Source organism: Melozone crissalis, unplaced genomic scaffold (genome assembly GCF_028551555.1).
Source record: "Melozone crissalis strain CALT ecotype California unplaced genomic scaffold, PUWL_Pcris_2 ptg000042l_1, whole genome shotgun sequence".
In the NCBI taxonomy this organism is placed as follows: domain Eukaryota; kingdom Metazoa; phylum Chordata; class Aves; order Passeriformes; family Passerellidae; genus Melozone; species Melozone crissalis.
Window position 1 is genome coordinate 41,994,135 of NW_026535820.1, and position 26,158 is coordinate 42,020,292.

Here is a 26,158-nt window from a genome sequence, read left to right on the forward strand (position 1 = left end):
TGTTGGGGTTAGAAGGGATCTCTGGAGCTCATCTAGTCCAACTTTCCTGCCAAGGCAGGGTCACCTAGAGCAGATCACACAGGAAAAGGTCCCTCTGAGAATCTAGTCTTACTCCAATTATTGTACCTTCTCCCATGAAACCTTTCCCAAACCAAATAAGGGTGGGAACAGAAAGTGCCTTGTTCTCATCTTAAACTGCATGAGTCATCTGCATGCTACTTTTTGCATATCTTTAATTTTTCTCTCTATTTTTTAATTTCTTTTTTAAGATAAACAGATGTCAGAGTGAAAAAAGGAAAGAATATGCATTTCATTCATTAACACCTCTCAAAACCAAAAGTGGCTTTTCTTTTTAACTTTGCATTATGACAAATAAGAGCTTTCACTAAGTTCTATCCTAAACAGAAGTAGAGAAATATTTTAGAAGTTCCTGTGACAGATAGTCTTAGGGCCTGTCCCTAACATTTACTAGAAACACATTACTGTTTATTTATTTTTATGATCAGCCATTGGCTATGACACATTCCAGGAATGCTGACTGAATCCTGGCACGATTCTCCTCCACTCCTGTTGCAGACATCCTTTCACTAAAAATCCTTTCTTTAGGATTTTTCCTTCTGAGAAGCTAAGAGGCCTCAGAGACGGAATGTAAACAATGGTTGTCTGCTGCTGTGGAATGCAACAGGTCCACCTGTGATTGGCCCATCTTGAATGTTTATAATTAATGGCCAATCAAGGACTGAGCTATGTCGGACAGAGTCCGAGAGAGCTGCCTTTGTTATCATTCTTTTCTTTTCTATTCTTAGCTTAGCTAGCTTCTGAGGAAACCTTTTCCTTTCTTTTTCTTTTTAGTATAGTCAAAATGTAATATATATATATATATATATATATATATATATATATATATATATATATAAAATAAAATAATAAATCAAGCCTTCTGATCATGGAGTTAACATTCTCGTCTCTTCCCTCATCCAAGAACTCCTGTGAACACAGTCACACACTCCCTCAATGCTGAGTCTCCACAGTTGCTCTTCCGCAGTGGCAATATATTAGCACTGCACCTGCAGAGTGAGGGCTGTGCCACCTCATCTCACCTGTGGATTGCCACAAAGGTGGTTTGTAACATGAAATCAGCAACAAGCATATAACGAGAAAGATCAAGACCCTCCAGCTGTATTTTCTTTTTCTTCTTTTCTCAAACATTTAAACCGAACAATGTTGGTTTTGAGCTGGGTTTTCATCTTCCCAATTAATACAGCACTTCAGCAGCACTCATTGCAAGGTGAGATTAAGATATGCCTAGGAAATCAGATAACTCCTAATACTTGAATTTCACTCTACATCCCTTCAGGAAAAGAAGATAGAATCTATATCACGAAATAAATTAGTACTCACTGTTTCACATCCACATCTGAGAGTCAGCCACAGAAACTGGCAATTGCAGCTCCTGTTACTACACTTTCAGACCCAGTGTGATGCCTGTTACTGATTTCAAAGACAGAGTCCAGTCTAAGTGACAGCTGCCAGCCCACCACAGTGGCCTCTTGTAAAATGTGTAAATCTGAAAACTGCATGTCCCTTGTAATGGAAACACAGGCAAACCCCCAAAAGATCTGCCAGTCATGCTGAAACAAAACTATTTCTATGGAGGCTTAAATGCCACTGCCTAGCTGAAGTGCAATTACATGAGGAAAAAATACAGAAATGTAATCAGACTTGAAATAGTTTGAGAAAACAGAAAGTGAAATAAAATCAGCCTAAATCAACACAGAATTGTTGCTCTACTTTAAAACTTCCATGATTTTTCCATGTCAAATCATTTTTTAAAGGTAGCATTTTCTTACAAAAGATTTTGATTTTTTTTCTGTTCCTTCAGAATTGCGCAACTGTTCTGCCTCCATGCTGCTGCAACAACACCCAGGGAAAACATATTGCTCTAGGATCTGCAGCGCACTGCTCCATTGCTTCCTTTATTGATACAAGTCTGGAACAAGCTTCCCCATGGGCCTGCTTGGATAAATGTTCCTCTGGCTTCTCACCTGTGAGGCTGCAGCTCAGCTGTGCCCAGAAATCCCTACTGTGGGTTTGGCAGACACTGCTACAACGAGGACATCTGACAAAGTCATTGGGCTCCCTCCTAAATGTCCCATATTTCACTCACTTCTCTTTTCAGTGTACCCTCAAAGTGTGGATAACTGGGTGTCCTGATGACCCTGTCCCCAGCTGTCCTTGGCCTTGCTTCTTTCAGTGTGAACCAGCAGTTCCCATCTTCCAATCTATCAGGACAGCAATGTCCCTTTGCAACTCCACCCCCCCTCACAGCCCCATTGGCCCACACAGATGCTTGCAAGGGGAAGGGATTTGTCCTGCCTGCTTACGTGGTGCTGTCTTCTTCTGGCAGCGTTGGTGGGAACTAAAAGATTCCATCAGAAACACTGGGATGGGGAACAAATACTTTTTTAACTTTCACACCCATTATATAAATAGGAGAATTATTCCAGGGGTTTCTTTTGTTTGGGGTGGGTGAGGAGGGAGACTTCAAAGGTTAATTATTCAACCTTTGTCCAGATGGAAGTCCATTGAATTTTGTGAAAGAACATCAGGGGTCTCTATTAAGTTTATTTTAATTTTGGGGATTTGTGATTAGCTCATTTCCAGAATAAAGCAAGAATGATAGAGACCAAAAGTGTGCAGAAAAAATAATTTTCTGCAAATGAGACTATCCTACTGCTGCAGGCTGAGACAAAAATCCCTTATGAAGAACGTGCCACCCCAGTATTCACCATATACCATTATTCAGCAGTCCAGGCATTACTGAGAAGCCTTACAGCTTTTATCCCAAAACTGCCTTTATACCTTTTTAGTAAAAATTAATTGCCATGTTAACCTGACACATGTATATTAACATGACATACATGTGTCAGGTTAACATGGCAATTATGACAATAATGACAAATCTAAGTGTTAATATGGGAGCTGCTGGAAACAGAATACAGATTTAGTCCAATTCTTGCCATCACAAGCTGTCACATACAAAAGTAATGTGTAAGATGTCAAGCAGGTACAACATCATTACAATATACTTAATCACCTTTTACACACAACCTGGTTACACATCGCATTCTTGAGAGAAAGGGTGAAGAAGAAAGCCAGCCCATACTGTCTCCACTCTTTTCTTGTTTTAAGAGGAGAATGATTTCTGCCTGAGTTGCCAACAGCTGACAATCAAAATAACTTTTGCAGGCTGAGGTTTGGAAATCTCTGCCATCCCCTGCTCTCAGAGGAGAACCTGCACGTGCAGTCACGGCTCTGAGCTGGACCTTTAGTCTTTAAAGCGTGGCTGTCCCTTACACTGCTCTCTTGCTTTTGTCAGAAGGTCTGAGCACAGCACAAACCCCAGGCCTGTCCCAGCTAAGAACAAACAGACACTCCTCGGCCAATCCAGGCACATCCAAAGTACAGATTAGTCCATATGAGGCCTAGGTGTTGGAGGCACTTTTCTGTCACCAGCCTCAAGAGCTATGTGTGATTAGACATCTCACAGTCCAGAAGCTGCAATTCATCACCACTCCCTGTGCATCAACCGTGAGATCCCTGGCTGCTCCTGCACTCCTCTCCACCCTCCTGTGTTTGATCCCTTCTCTCTCATCATACTCTGACAGTTCCCATCTTTCTCCCTCAGGACTGCTGTTATTTATGCTGCAGTGGAGCTGTGAGAGGGGGCTGAAGGATCAAGAAGGGAGGGAGCTCTCAGGCTGTGGGACTCGGCAGAGCCAACAACGCAGGGGTCCTTGGCAGCTGACTAAAGCAAGTACAGCACAGTGGTAGTGTACAGCCAGAAGAACAGAGGGTCAGGTTGGGCTGTAGGGAGGTGGAGGGAAGCTGTCACACTCTCAGCATGAGATCTGGCAGCTCTGTAAACCAGAGTACATGAAACAGGCTGGTAAACTGTTTCCCCATCCCCAAGCATCGGCCCCCTGTTAGGAGCTACCTCACACGACCTCCACCAGCTTTACACTGCAGCCAGTCTTGCTCCGTGTCTGAAAACCCCACCTGCTCGTCAGAATGAGAAACACTTCCTCAGTTTGGGGAGCCAGGACAGGGCAACTGAGGGCAAAACCTTCATTCTCCTCTGTTCCCACTATCAGGTGGCCTCCAATGGCTGTGCTTGAAGTCTTCAGTCGACCCAGGTGTTGCCTTTCGTTTGTCAGTCTGTTTCTGCCTATAGAAATAGTGCTGCTGGTAACTTCTGCTGTTCATTGCCTTTGACAGCTGCATGGACTGACTGCAATCTGCCAGATTGTTTTCTACAGCAGCCCTTCACACCCACCTTTGGAAAATCCACACACCAACATCCTTCAGGAGCTTAGGCAGGTCTGTTGGATGGCTCCTGGCAAAGGAAAGGAAATCATGGGCACAATTTCCACACCCATGCTTTACATTTACAGGTGTATGGGCACCTCAGGCTTTCATAGGAGCACTCGACTGGCTTGTTTCAGAGGGTTGCACATCTCAGGAGGACTCCCTGATGGGAACTGTATTGATTGGGGCAGAGAACACTGTTCCACTGGTTCTGCCCTGAACTTCATTTGTGATCCTTTGTCCCTGTTTACACTAAAAGCATATTAATTTCTACCTTTTCTGCATAGTTTACAAATCTCAGTTCAGGGCTCTGGCTGTCTTTTACCCTGTCTCTAACACAGTTATTAATGTTTGTGTGTAGATCTTTTTTATGGGTCATTTACTAGAGAGCACGTGCATTCCAAACTGACATCTTGCCACTACAGATATCCAAAAAAAATTGGTGTGTTTTACAGTCTTGCTTTTAATGCTGATTGCCTCCATAATAAAGAATGCTTCTGGGAAAAAAAAATTAAAATTCTTGCCTCTGAATTCCTTATTCAAGGATCCCACATTACAGAGAGGCAAATTAAGGACACACTCTACACCATTAGAAAACATCCATTAAATAAAGCTAAAATTGAAGTTAAAATTACATTCTTTTAGTGACTACATTTTATGTGGCAGCATCACTCCTTGGTGAGCTCTCAAAATGGGCTGCCCATTGGAAATCTGAATGATGCCTCAGCTTAATCTTTAAACATCCAATGTTATCTGCCTAACAAACCACATTAATCTGTGAGTTATGTAATTGCTATCACAAAGAAAAAAAAGAAAAAAGAAAGAAGACTCAAGAGGAACACAAGCAGAGTTTATAAAGAACTCCAAGGTTACAATACACTTTATGGAATAAATGATCCATCCATTCAGCTTGGAAAAGGGTAATTGCAAGGGACAGCATAAATAAAACGTCAGAGAAACATTGTCTATCTACTTTTAGATGCCTCTGCTCTATTGAAGCCATGAATAACCCTAATAAAAAAAATATCAATTTCCTCCTTATTCCCCATTCTCTTATTTGATCCTGATTATCCCCTTCTGTGGGACACAGCCACTCCACAGACAACAGGTGGTCCCTGGATGCGAGAAAGAGAATGGTAACAGGTCTTAGCTTTCCAAGGACATCCAGCTTCACAGCTAGTGCAGTAATCAAGCTCTACCCTCAGGCAGGAAAGCAGGGTCCAAGAAATATTACACAAGACTCTGCAAACAGTTTGTATGGCCTGTTTGTTTGCATGATGTTCTGATTTTGTAGCTTTTCCTCATCTTTAGTTATTAATTCTGTATTGCTGTGTACACAATCTGGGCACAGAAATACTGGATTTTTTTCATCCTGCCTGACTAACACAAAAAGCACAAAACAGCATGGGGGTGAAAATAGGTTTCTGTGGAACCCTATTAAAAAACATTCTCTCCATCCAGAGGGAAATTCTTTTCTAGTGACCTACCAATTAGGCAGTGTTAATGTGTTTCATTCCAGTGGTATTGTTTTATCTTTGCAGTGAAATTGCTAAGTAATAGCACATGGAATGTGAGGGGGGAATAACAGCACACTAAACTTCTCCAAGTTCCTACAGGTTAATAGTTATTCTTTCCTCAAGGATCACAGCATAGTTCAGATTACGTTAGAATTTTCCTGATTATGTTCAGATTTATAGCATCCCAGCCCCGCAGGTAAACTTATAAAATCTTGAGGGAGATGATGCACTCTTATATTTGCTCAAGTATCCTCACATTTCCTACTGCTGAAGTGGATAATGCCAATGCATATTTCTGCACTACATTGTGGAAAAAAGGCTTGAAAAATCTGTGGGTTTTGCCAAAATTGTTGATGAGCTACAGCATGGCAAAAAAATAGAGAACACTGAAATGTGATATGCTTTCATCCAAATTTCAGAGTTTGCTTGGACCTGTATCAGATCTTTTCTTGATAATAGACCCTACAGGCAAAAATGAGACCCCACCCTTTTCTAGGGATGGTATAGGTGAGATGTGGACCCTTGTGTCATTTTTAACTCAAAACTGTCTCTGTGAGATAAAGCATTATCTTCTCCAAATAAATCTCTAGGTCGGAGGCTATGGTTTGATGCCCGTCTTTGCCACAAGACAAGTTTTCTATCTTAGAGAATTTACAGGTTTAGTGCTCACTCTCCCTTCAGTGAAAGCCATTCAGCCCTGTGCCTTGATAAAACTGCTCCTTAATCTTGCCATGCCACTGTGCCCCTACCAATAAAAAGGGATTGTACCATCTCTTGTTCATCCTGGCACCTGATGCTCAGACAACTGGGAGGGGAGATATTGTGATGCTCCCAGGTGCTGCATGCCAACAGGAGGGAGGATCAGGTGTGGTTGGGCTGGTGAATACATCCACTGGTGCCTTGGTGTTGGCAACCAGCACAACCCAGCAAAGACAAACTACAGAAGGAAAGTTCTGGGACCAGCTCATCCCACCTGCCAGACCTTATTCAGCAGCTCTCAGCAGCTGGAAGCCTCAGCTAACCAGTCAGAACAGGTGAGTTGAAGTGCTGTAAGGGCATCCCCCATACATGGGTAAATATGGCCCACAAAGTACTGCAGTGTTTGTTGCAAAAGCAAGGTGCCACTTTAATCTATTCTTGTGAAGGAAGAGTTTCTTGTCTTGACAGCTGCCTACAGCTTCTCTGGAACAAAAATTATCCCTCACAACAATTTGTAGACTTGGTTCATGATCTGGGTGAGATTCAGACTTATAAATAATTTCAACCCTTCTAACTATAAAAGGGCAAAACGTCACTTACCCATCTCACCTACTGGCACTGTTAAGAAAGAGCCACAAGTATTCCTGCCAATTACATGGCCTGTTTCCTTTTGACCTTCATAGACATTACCCATTGTTTTATTTGCTTTTTTTTAATTCTCACCCTAGGACTTCTAATCATATTTACCATCAATATTTTAAACTTTTCTTCGGTCTTCTTGGACTGAAGTAATTTTGCAACTACATTTATTGTCTTTAAACAGGCTTTCAAAATTTAACACTTGCTCAGAGTTAGGTAAGATAAATGCCATTTCGCATGCCTTCACAAAGATAAAAATTCTTGGCAATCATCTATTTTATTTGTTTATTCAGCTGAAGCAGATAGCACTACAAAAGTACTGAAAAGGAACATTTTAACTTTAACACTTGTAGGGTAGATAGAAGCCAGACTGTGAAATAATACTCGTCTTCATTTTTAGTAATCTAGGCTTTGGTGAAGAAAAGGTCATTATAGGCTGGGTATGGGGCTACTGCTGAAGTCAATTTAAATTACTCACTGTCAAAAGTAGCTAATATTCTTGTAGAAATGTTATTTGTTGCAGAGAAGAAAACAGGAGTTTATTATCATGCAGACAAAGCAGACTGAAGCCTACCATCTGGACACAGGGCTCTAATAAACAGAACCTCCAGGTGCAGTTGCCATTTCTGATACACATTTCTGAGTCTGCTATTAGAGGGAACCCGTGATGCTTCACTGCTGGCAATTGCCCATCCTTTAATGATAGCTCTGAGATCACTACATTGGGCCCATTTCATTAGACATAAACATGTAAGTCTCATGGCCTAGGGGTGCTTTATTACTGCTGGTCAGCATGTTTTTTTTTCCTCATGAAATGCTAGTTTTACTTAGATTCCATCCCTAGCAGAGACTTGAGGTTCTTAGGAAAAGAACCCACCTGTGAGCGGGCATGTTTTGTGTGCATTGTGCTTTGGTTTATATTAGAATCCCTTTTTGACCCTCACTGGGACTTGATAGAACAATGTTTTGGAGCAGGAATGGCAGACCAGCTTGCTAGCAAGGCAGTGGTACCCCTGCTAAGGCTCATTATTTGGCCCCCACAACCCTCATATTGTTTACATTAAAGAGGAAATCAAGAGGATATTAAACTGAATTTGTATTGACTGTCTGAGTAACCCTCTAGATGCTTTTCTTCGTAGATAATAATACATTATTTAAGCCACAGGCTGTCAGCAACTACTGCTCAAATATTGAGGTAACTCACATTAAGAACTCCCACACAGAAACCTGATTTGCTGTTTTGTGTTTATGTACCAGGTCTCAGTTGGTGTGTGAGCTCTCAAGCACCAGTAAGAAACATGAACACAGGGAACAGGATGATGAAAATATCATTACATGCACAAAAAGCTAAAACTGTGGTCTGACAGTGACTTCAGCAATCCTTGTCCCAGTCTCTGTTTGTTGTGATGGATAGGTATGTGCTTGTGCGCCTGTGCACAGAAGAGAGAGCATGTGAGCCAAGAAACACAAGAATATACATGTTTTGTTCAAAACCAGCCTACAAACAGCAGGTAGGAAGCCATAAGGCAGTGATACAGCAGTTTGTCTTTTCAGCAGGGACTTTTCACAGACACACACACGAGTTACGTAAAAAACAACAGCCTTGAATTCCACCTGTTATTGGTGTAAGAAAATGTGCAGATGAAACAAATCAAATCCTGACCTGCTCAGCAGCACAAGACTTCCTGCTTTTCCAGGAAAGCTTTGAGGAAGGCTCCTGGTGTTGGTTAAAACAGCCACGTAATATTTAAATGTTATTATCTGTAAATTTTCCAGGTTGATAACTGGCTGATGTCATCACAGAGTTCTCGAAAAAGGACAAGAGTGCAGCTCCTCTAAGGACACTTTTTGATTGCTCAGTTATTTACTTTGTGTTTGTGAGCATTTAAAAATGGAATGCAGATTTTGAATAGATATTGGACTCTAGATTAAGTGCATTTGCTGAAGAGATATGGTGGATGAACTTTCCTTTCCTGAAATTTCTATGTGTTTACTGAAGATTTAGAGGTTTGCTGCTTTCTGATTTTGTTTTATCAAGCTCTCCTATGAATTTTAATTGTAAAGGCTGGGTAAGATTTTGAGATCTGATTCACACATTTTCCTGTCATAAATGATTGCTAACATGGAGGACTGTGCTCACTTACCTACTGTGTTTTTTCTTGGAAAAATGTTCACCTTAATCTGAAAAACTACCAACATTCTGATAATGTTTTCTGTCCCTAAGCACACATGAGCCTTCTGTAATAACATTTTTATTGAGGAACTGAGATGTCTTGTCAGGTGGAGTCTGAAGCAACCCAATCACAGATGACCAGAGAGTACACAGGTATCAGATTTAAAATTCATAACCAGAAACCAGCTTTTTGACCAGAAACCAGCTTTTTTAGTTATGATGGAGAGGAGGATTGCTATGCAGAAAGTAATCTCCATTACAACTTGGACAGTTCCTGTGAGAAAAAAAAAAAAAAGAAATATTTGATTCCATAACAAGGAAAGAAGTACAGACATAGATGCACCCATTTATTCCCAGGAAAGAGGCTTGAAGACACTTCTGGTGTTGCCTTGCATGACAGCTTTTAATTATGGTACCTTAATTACTGTAATTTAAGTAAGGAATTGATCATCCAAAGCCACTTCCAGCAAGCCAAACTTCTAAATTTCCTTTAGTTTCATGTTTTACATAAGTGCCAATGATAGGAATAGTAGAATTCCCTCTTCAACCTGTGCCCTTCTTCAGCACAGTGGTGAAGAGCAACATTTTACTACTAGAAAGTATCTTCTACTCTAATCTGTACCTTAGGAGAAATCCTAACTCAGATTTCATGGGAAAACATAGGCAAAGATAGGCTTATTGTGGGCATGGACAAGTAATGGACAAGGATTCAAAAAAATTAACTAAGGATGTTCTTGAGAAATTATTAATATTTCCAGGAAATCCATATTTGGGGTCAAATAATGAGATTTGAAAACATTTCTACCCATGTCTGTGGTATGGGTTGATGGCAAGTTTTATGTCTGTTTTAGTATCGGACACATTTCATGGGATCAAGAAATCCCATAAACATGGCGCTTACTGTTAACCATTGACTTGAAGAGCTCTGGGAGACAAATATACTTGTACACTATGGCACCTGAATAATATCATGAAGGAAGCTTCAAAGGGAATATAAAACATTAAAGAAGTTTATTGTTCTTTTCTTCTGAACAGACTCAAAATTTATCACTGCAGAACTTGGTGTTCCTTTCCAGGTTAGTGCTGCTTCCACTTGTACAAAAACAAGGCAAACCAAAAGAATAGCTGAGAAGACCACAGATGTGTGACTGAGATTTGAGTACACATTTTAAGTGTTCTGATTTGGAGAAAACTGTTAGATGAGCACAAAGAGATGAAGTTCAGGTCATGCTGACATTAAATACCTGAATGGGGCAGAAAAAGCCTTATTACCAAAGTTTGAAAAAAGACATTAAATCAAGAAAAAAAAAGGCAGTCAAATAATATAAAGCTGAGTAATGAAGTATATCACAAAAAAGTGATATACTGTCTATTCTCTCCAACTTACAATCCAATTTGATAAATGATAATTCATCAAATTAAATTATTTAAAATATCTAAAATCATCACTGGACAGGATAATATGTGATGGGATGTAAGATGGAAAAAAAGTCACCACCCATCATCTGAGCTTTTATTTTGTGTCCCAGATGATCTGTAAAGCATTATCTTACATTACCTGTGGATAACTAAATAAGTCAATGAACAGGCTGGTAAATTTGACAAGCTGAGAAAAATTGGATAAGCTGTCTGAATAGGTGTAAATCCAAACTGAGCTCAACACCAATGGAGCAAGGCTGCAGTTTTAACTGGCTTAGATCTCTGCACCTGTGTTTCTGTGCTCGAGCCACCACAACGATGCTTCCTCTTAAACGTGAGTATCTTTGGCACCTCTCATGAAAAGTTTTGCTAACAAAGCTGTTTTTGAAGAAGTTAATGGAAAGGAAAAATTATTCCCTATAAAGATTTGTATATGGATCATTTACTCCCATTATTGCAATAAGCAAAGGCATTGTCATGATACTCAACCAAAATGTTTACTACTGCTAAAAATCTCCAAGCTCTATATCAATTATTTTATCTTGGATGCATCACTATTATAATCAATTTTTCCATTGTATAGATTATTTCATAGGGCCATGACAAAAGAAAGCACCTTTGAGCAAAAGAATATAAAAGTAATTTCTTCTGCAGCTTTCCTGTCATCAAAGTTTTAAATAAAAGTTGGGGACTTTAAATTTCCTATCTATTTGAAATTTTACATTTCTTTCACTTTCAGTCAATGTCTACTGCTGTAGTTAACAAAAGTGAGAATTCATTCAAAAGTGAGAATTCATTCAACAGTTAGAATTCATTCAAAATTATATTTCCATTAGGAAATATAGTTGCTGAATCTTGGAATATATTACACAATCACACAGAAACACAGACTAAGCTGAGATTGAAGGGATTCATAAGGATTCTCAAAGTCTAAATCCTGGCCCTGTGCAGGACACCCCAGGAGTCACACCATGTCCCTGCGAGTGTTGTCCAAAAGCTTCTTCAACTCTATATGACCACTTCCCTGGGGAATCTTTTCCAGTGCTCAACCTCTGGGTGAAAAACTTTTTCCTGCTCTCCAGCCTAAATCTCCCTTGACACAACTTCAGACCAGTTCTTGGATCCTGGTTACCACAGAGAAGAGATCAGCGTCTGCCCCTCCTCTTCCCCTCATGAGGGAGTTGTGACTGCAATCAGGTCTCCCCTCAGCCTCCTCTTCTCCACACTGAACAGACAAAGTGCCCTCAGCCTCTCCTCATTCAACTTCCCCTCAAGGCCCTTCACCATCTTTGTTGCCCTCCTTTGGATGCTCTCTAGTAGGTTAATACCTTTCTTATATTGTGGTGAACAAAACTACTTTGTTATTGTTAACTACGTTCCATGATTTTTTCACATCTAGATTTTTTCCAATCTAGATTTTTTCCAAATCTACTGTTGGATGAGGTTTGTGGATGACTACTTGGGAAAAAAATAACAAAACCCAAGTGAAAATAACACCTTCCTTCTGCATTCTCAGCCTCTAGGACTGGATTATCGAATGCTGAAAGTTACACTGAATCTTTTTTTGAAAATTACCATCTCTGCTCAGATGATCATTTCAGTTGAGGAATTGCTATATTACCTTCAGTTTAAAATCAGTTATAGACAGACAGACTTGTTTTCACAATAGCAGTTTTCACGCAGTGCTTGATGTCAGTTTTACTGTAAAAATTTTTAGCAAAACTTAATACTGGCATAAAATCTCTTCTTCAAATTGATAAATACTCAGCAAGGTAGAAGCAGGGATCAATTCCCCAGAAGCAGAGAAGGCAAGGGGAAAAGTATGTGATAAAGTATCCAACCTGGATCCAAAAAGCCAACAGGAAACAAAAGGTTTATCAGTTCCTAGTACACCTCTCACTGTGCTTGAACTTGCACCAAGAAGTCTAAGAGCATGCCATCTCTACGGTGCATTTTCCTTTCTTTAATAAATGGGGGAAACTAAAGGAGTAGACACTCTAGCTGGCTGTGGGTGCACAGCCTGTGAGACTAGCCTGGAGCTAGTCCAAAATCCACAAGTTCAACACCAGCTCTACAGACCTGCTCCTCTTGCCTTATCCTTCCTGCCAACAAGAAGGATATTTGGTATTGTCAACATGCCACCTGTATAGCTGTGCTCCCTGCTTGTGAGAGTACTTCTACCCCCTCTGGTTAACCTGATGTTGACAGTGTCACCCGTGCCACCAGTGTCACCAGGCAACTTTGCACAAATACCTGTTGCAATCAGACTGCCTTTTCTTGAGCTACTAGTTGGCTTGATTACCCAGGAGCTTACAGTCTGGGTAGCCTCACCCTTTGTAGTTCCCAAAAAGCCCCTGTGTTCCTTTGAGTTTATTAACAAGTTTGCTGAGCCTCCAGTCACATTCTTCTATGTTTTTGGTTTCACTTCTGCCTATCCTTGCTTCTGCTGGGGCTGAAATTGTTGCCAAACCTCCCAGGTTTGCGTACTTCCCTCTTTGTACCATCCCAGTTAATGTCGTCGCATGGCAACACAATGCAAAGCATTCATTTAGTGACACAGAACAGTCCAGCTAAAGGCTATTTCAGCCACAAACGGGTTCATTTTTGTGGAGAAAAGTAGACAGAAAAAAGGGAAAATGTCCACAGATCCCACAATCCTTCTTTATTTGGAAGAATGGCTTTTAAATGAAGTCAAGCAATATCTTGTTTTATCATTCATTTATTTAGCAAAGAAAGGAATGAATTCAAATACCCCACACAATGAACACATATTATTCCCTGATATCAAGATGCAGATTTGCTTGTGAACAATTTTAAATGAATCTGGTTGTTTTACTATTGAAGTCATCTTGTACTGTGCATGGATTTGTGCAGAAGCAATACATTTTGGGCTCAATTCTGTAAACACATTAAAATAAGTAACTTGTTACATATATACCATTGATCTTGGTGTGGTTACTTATGTGATGAGTAAAATTATATCCAGGAGCCTAGCTTATGCCAACCTAGGCATGGAAATTACTCTGCAAATTACAAGCATCACTCTCTAGGCTCACTGCAGTGTTGGTGGAGAGACACAAGCCCTCATCAGGATGTACTCTGCCCATCTAAGTATGTTTTCCTAGATGAGACACAGACAATGCTGGTGGCAGCTACAGTTAAAATTGGCCAGACGCCTCAAGCAGAGCAAGATAAGCTTGGACCAAACTGTTTACAGAATTGATCTCATACAGCAAAGCCATTATGCATACAGTCAACATTAGGAATGTGCTCATGTTGCGCCGATTTTATTAAAACTGGTCCCACATTTAAAGAAGTGAATATATTTATTCTATAATTATGAAGAAAAAAATACTGAAGCATTTAATCCTATTAACGTTTTACTTACATCTGGGACCTCTTACATTCTTTTCTGGTTTGAACAGCCATATGGTCTGATGCTCTGAGAAATTTCTTCACTAACATAAGTGCTTCAGTAGCTCCTGATTTGCATGCTGGACTGGTACTTTCCCAGAGTCTGGCATGGATCTCTGGTAGAGCTAACTAAATGCACAGTACCCCACACCAATGTGAGACTTTAATCAGTACTGCTTAATAGCCTGGAAATCAAAGCCATTTAAGCCCCATTCTTTCTTCCCCTCTCTTATAAAATTCCTATTCCTAGTAAAAAATCTCTCAATTAGTTTTAGCCAAACCACACTGCTTCAACATCAGGTGACTGCAAACAGCTGGAAAAGCTTCTATATAGAGTAACTTAAAAAGGCTATAAAGATCATCAAACTCAAATCAACGTCCAAGATATATCTGCAAGCATGGGAGTCAATTTTCTAAGCAACCGAGGAACGTATGCTATGATTCAGAAAAATAAAAAATAAGCACAAAATGTGTACTCAGGCATAGCAGTACTTTGAGTTGGCCAATGAGTGTCTGTACTGTGAAGGATGGGACTGGCAGCCTTGCTTCCTTATCCCTCCAAGCAGCAGGGCTACATGGAAACAACTTTGAGAATTTTAATTTATCTGCCAAACTGTTTGCATTCAAAATAAAGAAGCATTTTTAAATTTATGCAATCAGTGTAAGCATGGTTAATAATAGTAACTAATGGCTTCAGAGGTAATATAATTATTTGTCCAAAACAGACCACTTTATCCAAGCAAAAGGATGGAAGATACTTAAGCATGGCATTTAATGAGCAAGGGACTAGATTTTCACTTTCAAAGAAAAAAAACAATGCTTTCAGAACCACATTTGATCCTTGAGAAAATTTGAGAGCTCTATTGGCTTAAACAAGGTTTGCAGGAAATGCCCACTTGTTATATTTTTGACAGAAAAATAAGATCTTTCAGGAAGAAATGGACATCTTTTAATAGAGGACTTGGCAGAGCTAGGTTAATTGTTGGACTTGATCTTGGACATCTTCCAACCTAAACAATTCTATGAAATCTGCTTTTTCAGCTTTGTAGCCTATTTTAGAAAAAATGTTAAATAAAGTCAATTGAAAATTAATGGAGATTGCATTTTGCTTTGCTCCACGTACTAGAAAAAGCTGTACTAAACTACCAGAATAGCTACACAGAATTCAGAAGGTGAAAATACTGATAAAGGCAGTGCATTTGGGGTCCTTTAAAATTACCTAAGACACAAATATCTAAAGGCTTTAAAACTTGTTGTCTTACAACCTAGCTTGACAAGGAGATCTTGCCATCTAGTTTTTCTCATTTAAGTGCTGTGAAATTTCCACGTTTACCCTCCTGCTTCAGATAGAATTTTGAATATATTTCATTTGTGATATAGAACAACTAAATTTAGGAAGCTAAATCATGAAGAAAAATAATTAAAATAATTACTTTCCTGACATATTGGCATGGGAGCTGCTCAAAGATCTGGAACACCTGAAATAACCCTTTAGGAGAGGGAAGTGTGAGCAGACTGAGCATCTGCTAAATGGACTTCTACCTATGATCATGCAGACTTAACCAAGGGTATTATTAACACCTATATAACACATATCTAACATATGTATTTATCCACGAAAAGAATGAAAAATAGATCACTATAAAGTTAGGCGTGCCTCAAACTACTAAGGAGTTAGGAAAAAGAAGATAATTTCAGTAATTTTAATTAAAAAAGGTAAAATAAAAATACACAGTTCAAATCTTTTAAAGGTATTGGTCTCAAAACTAATAGTCTAAATAAAAAATCCAGAAGTTGGACTAATGTGCTCTTAATACAGGGGCAGAAAGGAACAATGTTGCTCATACGTGTGTATGTACATGTGCTGCTTTTTCTTGGCAGTAGCAACAATATAGGTTTTATTTTATCTTATTTAAATATAAAATTTATCTTTTAGCATGAACACAGTAATTGAAATACCATACTGGTTATGACTTGGAGAGTTTTTCTTCCCTCCATTTCTTGCAAAGAAAATTTTCTCTTACTCGCAGCAATCAGCTAATTTATTCCTGGAAAACCAAATCTAATGTACAGTAAAAAATCACAAATTATAGAGACCCAGCATTATTATACTTTCTGGAGATGAGGTGGTGTGAAGACGAGGTGCTTTCATTTAGCTGAGTTAGTAACAGGGAGAACTATTCAGCTGGAAAAAAAATAGGTGGCTGATCTTAATTACTTTCATAGATGGTAAATGTGTGTTCATTTTACTGCATAGCATTTTAAAGACCATTTTGAATTTTTTCATTTTTCTGTAGAGCAGATTGGAAGCATAGTGCTACATTCAGATCTATCTCCATTCCAAAATACAGCTCACTGCCATGAGTAGATACAGTATTTACCATTGCTAGGGAAGTGTTTATTGGTATTTTTGATTTTTTTTTTCCATATATAGTGGCAAATCATTATAATATATACATGTTTTTCTCTATTTGCCTATCATACCATAACCTAACTAGCAAGGGCTCTAAACAGAATGGTAGCATTTCCACTCTGCTTCTCCTTGCATACCTCCCTAGTATTCTAGCGCGACAGTCTTTGCTTTTAGCAAGAAAATGAAAGCCCAGTCCTTTAATCCTTAATATTCACTTAATTTCTTCTCACTAGCTTCTGAGAATAGCAAATGCTTCCTTGCTACTATAAACTCTGTAAAATCTGACTCAAATCCCTGCAATTTTCTTTTTAGTTATACATATAAAATTTCAGATACAAAAATAAAAATGTCATGAATGTGGGTGAAAACAGACAAGACAAAGAAAAATGGTATAAAACTTTGTGTTTTCTCATCTACCACTACAAAAGGAATTAAAACTGATAACTTAAAACTTAAATATGTACATCAATGAAATCCAACAAGATCATCACTTGAAACACCATAAGAATGTTCCTCTAGGGGCTGACTGATGCAGGTCAGACATGGCAGCAAGATGAGACAGCCCCTTGCAAATGTATTTATATTCTCTGAGCCAGCTTTGTTTGTTGGACACGTGCATATAAAGTAAAAGCTGGAAAGAAAAAAGCAGACCTATGATTATGCCTACATGCCCCCAAGAGCCAGAGATGGCACACAATACACAGTGCAGTTGTACTGCCCCATGGCCAGCCTGGTGGCCACAGCCATCAGAGACAAGTGTGTCCCATGGGCACGCACCAGGGAGAGGAAGCCTGTGGAATGCCACAACAAACCCGCGTGCTGCAGCAAGGCTGGCTCGTTAAAGACACAGAGAAAAACCTCCCAGTGTGCCTCTCCCACCTGCCCTCCTCCCTCGGGCTCCCTTGGGACATGCCCCTTCCACACCCTCGCAAAAATTAAACTGAGCAAGGTGAAGGCGTTGTGTGACTGGGCTCGGCTTGCAGCTGCAAAGCACTGACCCCGGAGGTGACCGGGTTAATTACAAGATTGTATCCCTCGGTACAGCCTTAGTACCTCTCTGCACTCTGAGCAGCTGAACAGCAGCCAGAGTGATTTACAGCCCAGGAAGATCAGCCTACAGAGCCCAGAGCTGCTGCAGAGGATCACTAAACTGCCACATTTCTTCTTGTCATCCCCAGCACCTTGTGAGCTCTTTTTGGCAGTGTGAGCTTCAGGAGACTGCACAGAGGGCTAACAGCAAAGCTCCCTTTTTAAACCCCAAGGAAATAAAAGACAATGCCTAGAAAGAAAATTAGATTTGCACTCCTGGCCCAGATTTAAGGGGTAACATTATTATTTCTTTTTAAGACTCCGGAATGACTTAGTCACTTGTTAGAGAAATATGAGTGGAAATTTATGAAACTGAGCGAAGCAATGCAATCCTCATGAGTGGTCCAGCAACACTAAGGGGCTACAGCTGCCCCTGACACTGAAGGCCAACTTTGCATTCTGCAAAGAAAACATCATGTCACAAACAGGTGGTTTGGGCTTTTGGCAGCAATGGGATTTGATGGCTTGGATCGTGCTTGAAATGTCTCTGAACTTCATCTCTGAAGCCTCAATCACATGAGCACTTGAGTAGCAAAGGCCTTGGGACTGGGGAGTTACAGGAGGCCAGAAAATACACAAGCCCATTAGTATTCATCATAATTATTGAAATCTGTAAAATAGGTATTAGAATAAGTCTTTGCAGTAAGATGTGGATTGAAGTATTTGTTTCTCTCCTCTAGAATCAGGTTGTTTTTGTTGAATGCCTGAGAAGAAAAAGAGAAAAAAAGAAATCAGAAAATGAAAAGGGCAGAAGAAAGATAACCACTAAGTGCTCTTTCACCAAGGCAGTTTTTGTGGCACATACCTGTGTACAGCATGCCAGTCAAAAATGCATTGAGAAATACCTGTGTATCTACAGAAACTTGCATTTGCAAGAAGCATCTTCTTATGTAATAACATTCCTACAGAAAGTCATTCTACTTCATAAAGCCAGGCATTTTCCCCTACAATATTAGAGAACTAATTTTATGATTCTGTGAATATTTTTAATCATATATATGCAGTCCTTCCTATTAGAATGAGTCATTATCTTTTAACTGAATAAGCATTATTTTCTCTTTACTGTCTTAATTCCCTGATTTTCAAGTGGCAGAAATGTCTGAAGGCCTTAAAGCATAAAACCTGTTTTTTAAAAAAGTAATATGGATATTTAGAATACTAATTTTCAAAGGAATGGGGTTTTTTTTTGTTTCTGTAGCTATCTAGAGAGATGATGTGGAATTTCAAAAAGCTTTAAATTAGGTTCATATTCCACTGCTGACTAGAAGATCCAGACTTTTCTTGCTGTTTTTAATAATTTTCATTAAAATGTCTTTAATTAGAAAGAAAAATGCAGAAATTAAGAACTGGATTATCCAAGTAGGATTTAAGAAAAATCCTCATTTGCAAAAAAGCTTTGCAGATGCATGAATAAACTTTGTAATCTGCAGATACTGAACTAGGTATTTTCAAAATGCACATCCGTCCTTAATTTAATGGATCTGAAAAGCAGAGTTATTTTAAAAGGTCATAAAAAGAGAAAAGCAATTTGAGAATAATGACGAAATAGTATGGATATCATTATAGACTCTCAGTACACCTGTACTGCTTTTTCACAGAGTAGTTTGGCTATAAACAGTAGCTGAGGGTCTGACCCAGAATATATTCACCAGGTATAGCTCCCATACAGAGACATAGTGCAGGAAGATGAACAGTGCCCTTGAAACTGGATCATCAGAGTCAAAGGAATTTCTTCAGTGGATGCCATGGTAAATGGCTCTATTTACTTCTTGAACAAGCCACTAGGGAACACAATTAGGAAAAAAAACCCCACAAAACAACTTGAGTGATTTGCTTTTTTCCCAGCAAAACCTGCTGTATAAATTATACACAGATGCAAAATCCAACTTCCTGCCTAACAGGGATTGACAAGTGAAAGGATCTGCAATTACAATACCTCAAGTGAAATCTGCTTTTGTCATTAACAATCAGCACAAGCTGAGCTCAAATGCCACTGTGGAAAAGCAGCAAGGAGAAATGTCGTCTAGGTGCACTGAGTACCTCCCAGCCCTCTGCTCACCTTGATGGCCTCCACAGAGTCGTATTTGTCCAGTTTGTTGATGTGGTTGGTGATGCTGGTGTTGAGCGGAGCGGGTGACACCGGGTGGATGACGGTGGCGTCGTGGGACTGCTGCTGGTACCGCTGGCAGTAGGTGTAAACAAGCAGGGTGAGAAGGCACCCCAGGATTGAGCTGCTCAGTCCCACTGCGATCATGTGGAACATGTTGAACTCTGCGGAGCGGAGAGAAGAAGGCAATCTTAATTTTGAGGCAGTAGCAGTAAAAGCTTCAGCTCGGGGAAAAATGTAGACAAGTGTTTGATTCAAATAAGGATAAGGGAATTTTCATGTGTTTCCCTGAAACATCTCAATTGCGATGGTTTATTCCTACAGTAGTAAATTCATTTTACCTCCCTGAAAGGACCATTATAAGAATCTTAGATACCCATACATCTCTTAAAGTAGAGATCATTGAAAGATGCTTAAATAAGTTCAGAACACAAATAAAAGAAAAATTAATTGCATTCCGTATGTTTGAATGGTTCATCGGGGTTTTTTTTCAGACAGTGCAACAGAGCCTTGTTATGTATAAATTATGTATATAGTATAAATAGTTTTTTTCTTTCAGTGAACTACAGTATCACCTCCTCTGCTGTTAGTACAGTTTTTTCTCTTATGCATAGTGACTCGTGGCAAAACTGAAAAAATCCTGGTATCATTGAACCCCATTCCTGTGTTCCATAAATGTTTTCCATATCCCTTTTACTGGATGCATATCCCAGAAGCAGCAGCAGATGTTTTTTCCATCCCTGCTTTAATTCTTGCTGGCTATCATTCCTTTTGTATCTTGGCCAGTTTGTTTCCTTCTCGAGCTCTTGGAACTTTTTCTTTATTTAAGAGGGAGTAAGGAAGAAATGGGAAGTAGCGAGAGATAGACTCCTTGAATCTCAATACACCTTTAAGCAGGGCAGCCAGAGAGTACAAAGTCAACACCTCAGAGCCCAGCACCCTCCTGTCTGCTCTGCTCTTCACAGGCACAATGGCATCAGACCATGGGAAATCCTCTCCACCTACGCAAGGATTAAAACTGAGAGGAAGCCCATTGCTGCATGAAACTGTAGGAGGGAACTTAAAGCACAATCATCCCCTGATGTTACTGAACACAGACACCAGACCAGATATGGAACCAGTAGGATTAGCTTGAAATAAACAAACTGGACTGCTTTCCATCATTATTTGGAACAGGAGCTGTGCTTTTTCATTTACTTTAGGGGAGAAGTATCACTGAGAAGCGCATGTTGGAAATTTCATCTTAGCATGACTGAAAATTTGTTTGTAGTTGCCTAAATGTACAAATTAAGGATTTAAAACTGATATACTGATGCTAATCTTTTTCACTGTGATACAGAAAAATGGGCTGGCACATGGGTCCCATTTTTTGTAAAATCTAAGGTTTACAAAACCTTTACATACCTACTGGGTACCTAGAAACACAAACTAATATTTAGGTTACTCAGTTGACTGTGTCAATATATCAATCTATCAGTAAAATATCCTTCTACACCTTTATGAGGGTTTCCCAGTGCTGTAGAACTTGGCAAAATGTTTTCAGAGTACAACTGCTAATTAGCAAAAAAAATCAAATGACATTATCTTTGCTCCCATAACAAGTTACCATATGCACAAGTACCCTTTCACAACCTCTGCTTTTTCATTGTCCTTTATTAGGTTAAAAATGCAGCTTATCTGTGCATGGAAGAATACTAGGACTGGCCAGAGCTATTACCATGACAACACAGACTAAGCGTGATAGCTAAGAAAAAAAGGTTCATTTTCCTTCTTCTTTCTTCTTCTTCTTATTGTTTAGTGGTTTTAAAAGTTTTTTCTTTCGAGATCTATTTTTCTAGCATCACGACTCTCTAGAATGGAACCTTTTATTTACTTTTCAGTTTTGTCTCTGAAAATGAAGCTGAAAATGAGTCCCAGATAGAGTCTGGGCTATTAAATTTGTTAGCAGGCTGTTTTTCTGCTGTTTTTTTTGAGTCTAAAAGAGGTTTGTGCACTTGTTATCCTGAAAAAGGAGGAGCAACAAATTTACAAATTTCGACCTTCTGATAACTAGATTATTATAGATATTTCTTTTTGAGTTACAAGGGTGACTGCTACACTGACAAAGAAGAAAATAAAAACATCCAATAATGCATGTTCTACTCTCAAAGGTCACCAATGACAGATGGATATTTAATGAGAAATCCTGTAGTAACTACATTTTTCTGTACAAGTAACTACTTTTTTCTGTACAAGTGTAAATAATGAGAATGCAGCATTTAGAAGGTAGAATATTACTAATAAGAGAGTGCAAAAGGTGAAACAAAATCAAAAAATGGAGAATCAACATTTCAGCATTTAACAGATATCTTGAGCTGCAAAGCTTACCGCCACATCGTTTCTCTTCTATGCTGCTGGATCGTGCCACAGATATTTCTAGAAAAACAAATAAACCACTTAGGCCAAGGAGAAAAAAATATTACAGAGAACTTCTAGTTAGATTAACACAGAAAGAATTTAAAAATTCATTCTATTACATTCACTTCAATTAAAGGCAAAAAATATTTTTACTATGTGTTAGAATTAATAGAAAGGACCTATGACATCTTCAGGCTCCTTAGCTTCCCAAGCAAAAGCAACAACTTGTTTTTAATTCTTCCTCAAAACATCTCTGGAATAAAAACGATGAAATGTACATGGAAACATTCTTGTGGAGTTTAGGCTTGTGGAGAAAGAGTTGATTTACTGAAGTAAAATTAACTACAGTTTAATTACCTTGCCTTCAAATGTGCTCATTACTTCCAAAAGTCACTTCTAGCACTAATGTGAAAAGTGGGAATTTATACATCTTCAAAAAAGACAACTGCTAATTTTGTAGGTCTCAATAGTAAACTAATTAAATGCAATTCCAGCCTGTATCCTTACCATTTTTACTTTGAAAATACAGGATAAAATCTGAAGGCAAACAAGCTTTTCCACTCCTTACTTCCAGACCATGGTTTCCGTGAAGGGAAGTTCTGCCTTACGAATCAGTCTTTTGAACCTCTCTGAAAGGGTCAAGGATCATTTGTATACAAGTGAGGTAGCTGACACCAGATTTCAAAAAAGGAGAATTTTAAGTTTTTGGATAATGTCTTTCCAAGAAAAAAATGAAGTGAGGTAAAAGATACAGAAATGGGCTAGTGCTATGTGCCCAGTTCTTACAACAGGGGAAGGTTGCCACTTCTGCAGGGATTGGTCTTTTCAGCCAAGAGCTAGGGAGGAAACCTCTCAGTTAGAGGACCTGGATGAAAAAAGTGAGCCAAGTGAACCAGAGAAAGCCAGCTTGATTCACTGAGGTGGGAGTAATGGCATGACCTTATCTGCTGTGTTACTGGTAATGTGAGGTGGGGCAGCAAACCAGAAGGGCAAGAGACATGGTGGCTTGTTTCAGATTCTGAAAATGCCTTCCTTCCAAAACAAGATGTAGAGCTGATATTGGATTAAGCTGCAGATTCACAGAATGTGGATATTAATAGAGCTTCAAAAGTCTTAGAAAAGGGAAAATACAATGTGGGTGTTTTTGCTTTCATACTGACATTTTTCACATTGGTTTTAGAGGAAAATACAATTTGGGAGTTAAAGCATTATGCACCATCCATAAAAACAGAGTTTAACTTTGCTGATGTCTTTGTTACATTGCACTATAGTTTACTGCACAGTCACTCAAAGAAAAGGTTGCAGCACTGAATAAACACAGCTACATTTCAAATGATACATTAAAATGTAAATTTTTCTGTCTGTGAAAAGAACCCTAGCTATTTTTAATGTACATAGGGAGAAAGCCAACTGTTAACAGCAGTGCATTGTGACCATCCATACTGTTGTGCGGATTTAAATGACTCCTGCGATTTAAAAACAAAAGTACAGTCATGAGTTTCAACTAATACTATAGAATAATACATAATGTGACTATTCATCAGGTACTTAGCAGTCATGGGAGATAAAACTGGAGGCAAAGCTAATGGTATTTATCTTTCTGAGCAGTTATCAAGGTAAGGGACTATCTGAAATTATTTCCAGACTTACAACCACAGCACCCATTTTGTACATGCAAACAACAAAACCCACAGCAATGTTTCTTTAATAATCCTAGTCCCAAAACCATTTAAAATAAAAAGCAAACTATTTCTGCTTGCTGTGTGTACTCATCCTCTGCTATGAAGTAGAATGGGACAGACCTGCAGAATGCTGTGACAGTGACTAACCAAGGCAGTGACGCTGGGTGCCATGGGACAGATTTTTATGTAGACACCAAGATACATTGTCTCTACACAGTAGACCAACATCCTTGTGCTGACTAAAGGCAAGCTCTGCTTCAGCTCATGGATCTGCACGGTGCAGTCTGGAACAGTGCTATGCCTCGCTCCTGAAACCTTGAGAGATTTCACCAATCCTCCAAGGAGCTGGATGATGTGGTCTCACCTGGTATGAAGTTGGAGTCCACCCCGCAGGCTCGGTTCTCCGTGGTATTGCCTGTGCACTGGCTGCCCACAGGGAACACAAGGATGCACTGCCGAGCGCGAGTCTGGAGGCCAGACGAGTCGCAGTCAGACCACTCGGACCACTCGGACCAGCTGTCTGCAACAGGCAGAGAGGGACACACATGCAGACACTGGGATTAAGGAGTTCAAGCGCCCCTAGCCAGAGAGAAATAGCTTGTATTTCTGAGTTAGAACAGAAAGCCTCCTCCCCAGCCACCACCATCTAGCAGCTCCTTCATTCCGATTAAACAAAGGCAGTTTGGCTTTGGCAGAAGTCTCTGAAATGTGGGTGTGATGGTAAATTTGCCACAGACATCACATGATTCTGGCTTCTACCATGGCCTTTGTCTGTGGAAGTGAGAAGCTGGAGGATTCTGTAGGGGTGACTGAAAGAGGGATAGCTGTGGAATTAATTCCAGTCTAGGTCATTAAGGTGAACAAATGCACTGCATTTTTTTATGTACCTGACCAGTAGCAATGAGAACTATAAGAGTATTCTATTCTGAAACAGAATATGTATTTAACCCCAAAATAGACACATCTGGAAGATTTCTAAAGTTTTCTTTTTTAGCTTTTCCCATTTCAGGTTCATTTCTTGGCTGTAGATTCTCATCTTCTCTTCCCCATTCAGTTTGTCACCTTCTATTTATTTTCTATATTTCTTCCTCTCCTCATGTAGCTTTGATGAAGATATTTTTATTTCATGCCTGTGTGATCTCAGATACCTTCCTTAAATGAAGTGAATTGATCTCATTCCCATGAGAATGGCATTATGGTTTTGATATAGAATAGAGTCCTACTATTCCAAACCAAACTTGTTTTTACTTCAAAATTTTAAGTGATTTTATGCCAATATGAAGAAATGTTACAAAATCTCATTTTGGCTCAATGAAAAACTGTATTTTTTGATTTTGATTCAAGTTAGATTGAAAAACATTACAATTAGTGAATTAGTGAAGCTTTTCTACACTGTTTATCAGGTGGAAAGAAAAGGAAGTTTTACAGTATTTGGGGCCCCTTCTAATGTCTTGTATAATTCCAGAATACAAGGTTCACATTTACTTATTACTTTCCCCTTGTTCACACAGGAAAGCAGTTAAAACTCTCAGTCATCTAAAATATAACAGACTGCAGCAGAAATACTTGAGACTGCAGTCTTGAAAAATGTCAAGCAATAGCTGTTGTTTATTAAATAGATTTACCTAGCAGGTCATGTAGGAACTAGGATATTGATATTTAATGAACAATTAGTAACTGTCTTGATGAGGCCTTCTTTGAACAACAGGACAAATATCTTGATACAATCAGCTTGTAAGATTTTGTTATTGTGAGTAGCAGAAATACTCAGCTCTGTCCTTTGGCTTTTCTATTTCTTAGGAAAGGTCCTGGGAGGGGCTCATTTGCAGAGTGGGTACCAGGAGCACAGAGGCAGATGCTAAAATGTATTTCAGCCCTAATTCAGGGGGGTAGGAGAGCTGAGGTGGGAATCAAGCAAATGGACAGGCCTCTTTCTGCTTTCCTGCTTAGTGTGGCACATCAAGGAGCTACTCTTATCACCTCCAGTGTCAGCTGCTAGATTTAAGTAAAATAAGTATATGGATCTTTACCCTAAATATTTAGCACCAATAAAGCCCTACTCATTCAAGCTTAAAGGAATGTTGCCCATTACAAATCTTGGCCCAGTTCTCACTGGTGGCAGAGAGCATGCTTAAGCCAGAGCCAAGATTTTTGTCCAGTCCTGGTATAATTGGGATATATGCATCAGGTGCCAAAATAGTTGTGGGAATCCTAAATGCATTTTGTTGGCTGGTGCACTCT

The 26,158-nt window shown here is 39.3% G+C and overlaps 1 protein-coding gene across 2 annotated transcripts in view; it reads right to left on the minus strand.

The window, feature by feature from the left end:
- Positions 1-16,847: 16,847 nt before the first annotated feature.
- Positions 16,848-26,158, minus strand: part of SEMA5A (semaphorin 5A) — a 310,103-nt gene continuing 300,792 nt past the window's right edge. For both annotated transcript variants that reach the window (XM_054284906.1, XM_054284907.1), the window contains exons 21-24: positions 24,282-24,437; positions 22,206-22,253; positions 19,791-20,002; positions 16,848-18,435 (exon numbers count right to left, since the gene is read on the minus strand). In XM_054284906.1, coding sequence (XP_054140881.1) covers positions 18,316-18,435; positions 19,791-20,002; positions 22,206-22,253; positions 24,282-24,437 — 536 coding nt within the window. In that variant the 3' untranslated portion in view covers positions 16,848-18,315. The remainder of the gene's footprint in view (positions 18,436-19,790; positions 20,003-22,205; positions 22,254-24,281; positions 24,438-26,158) is intronic.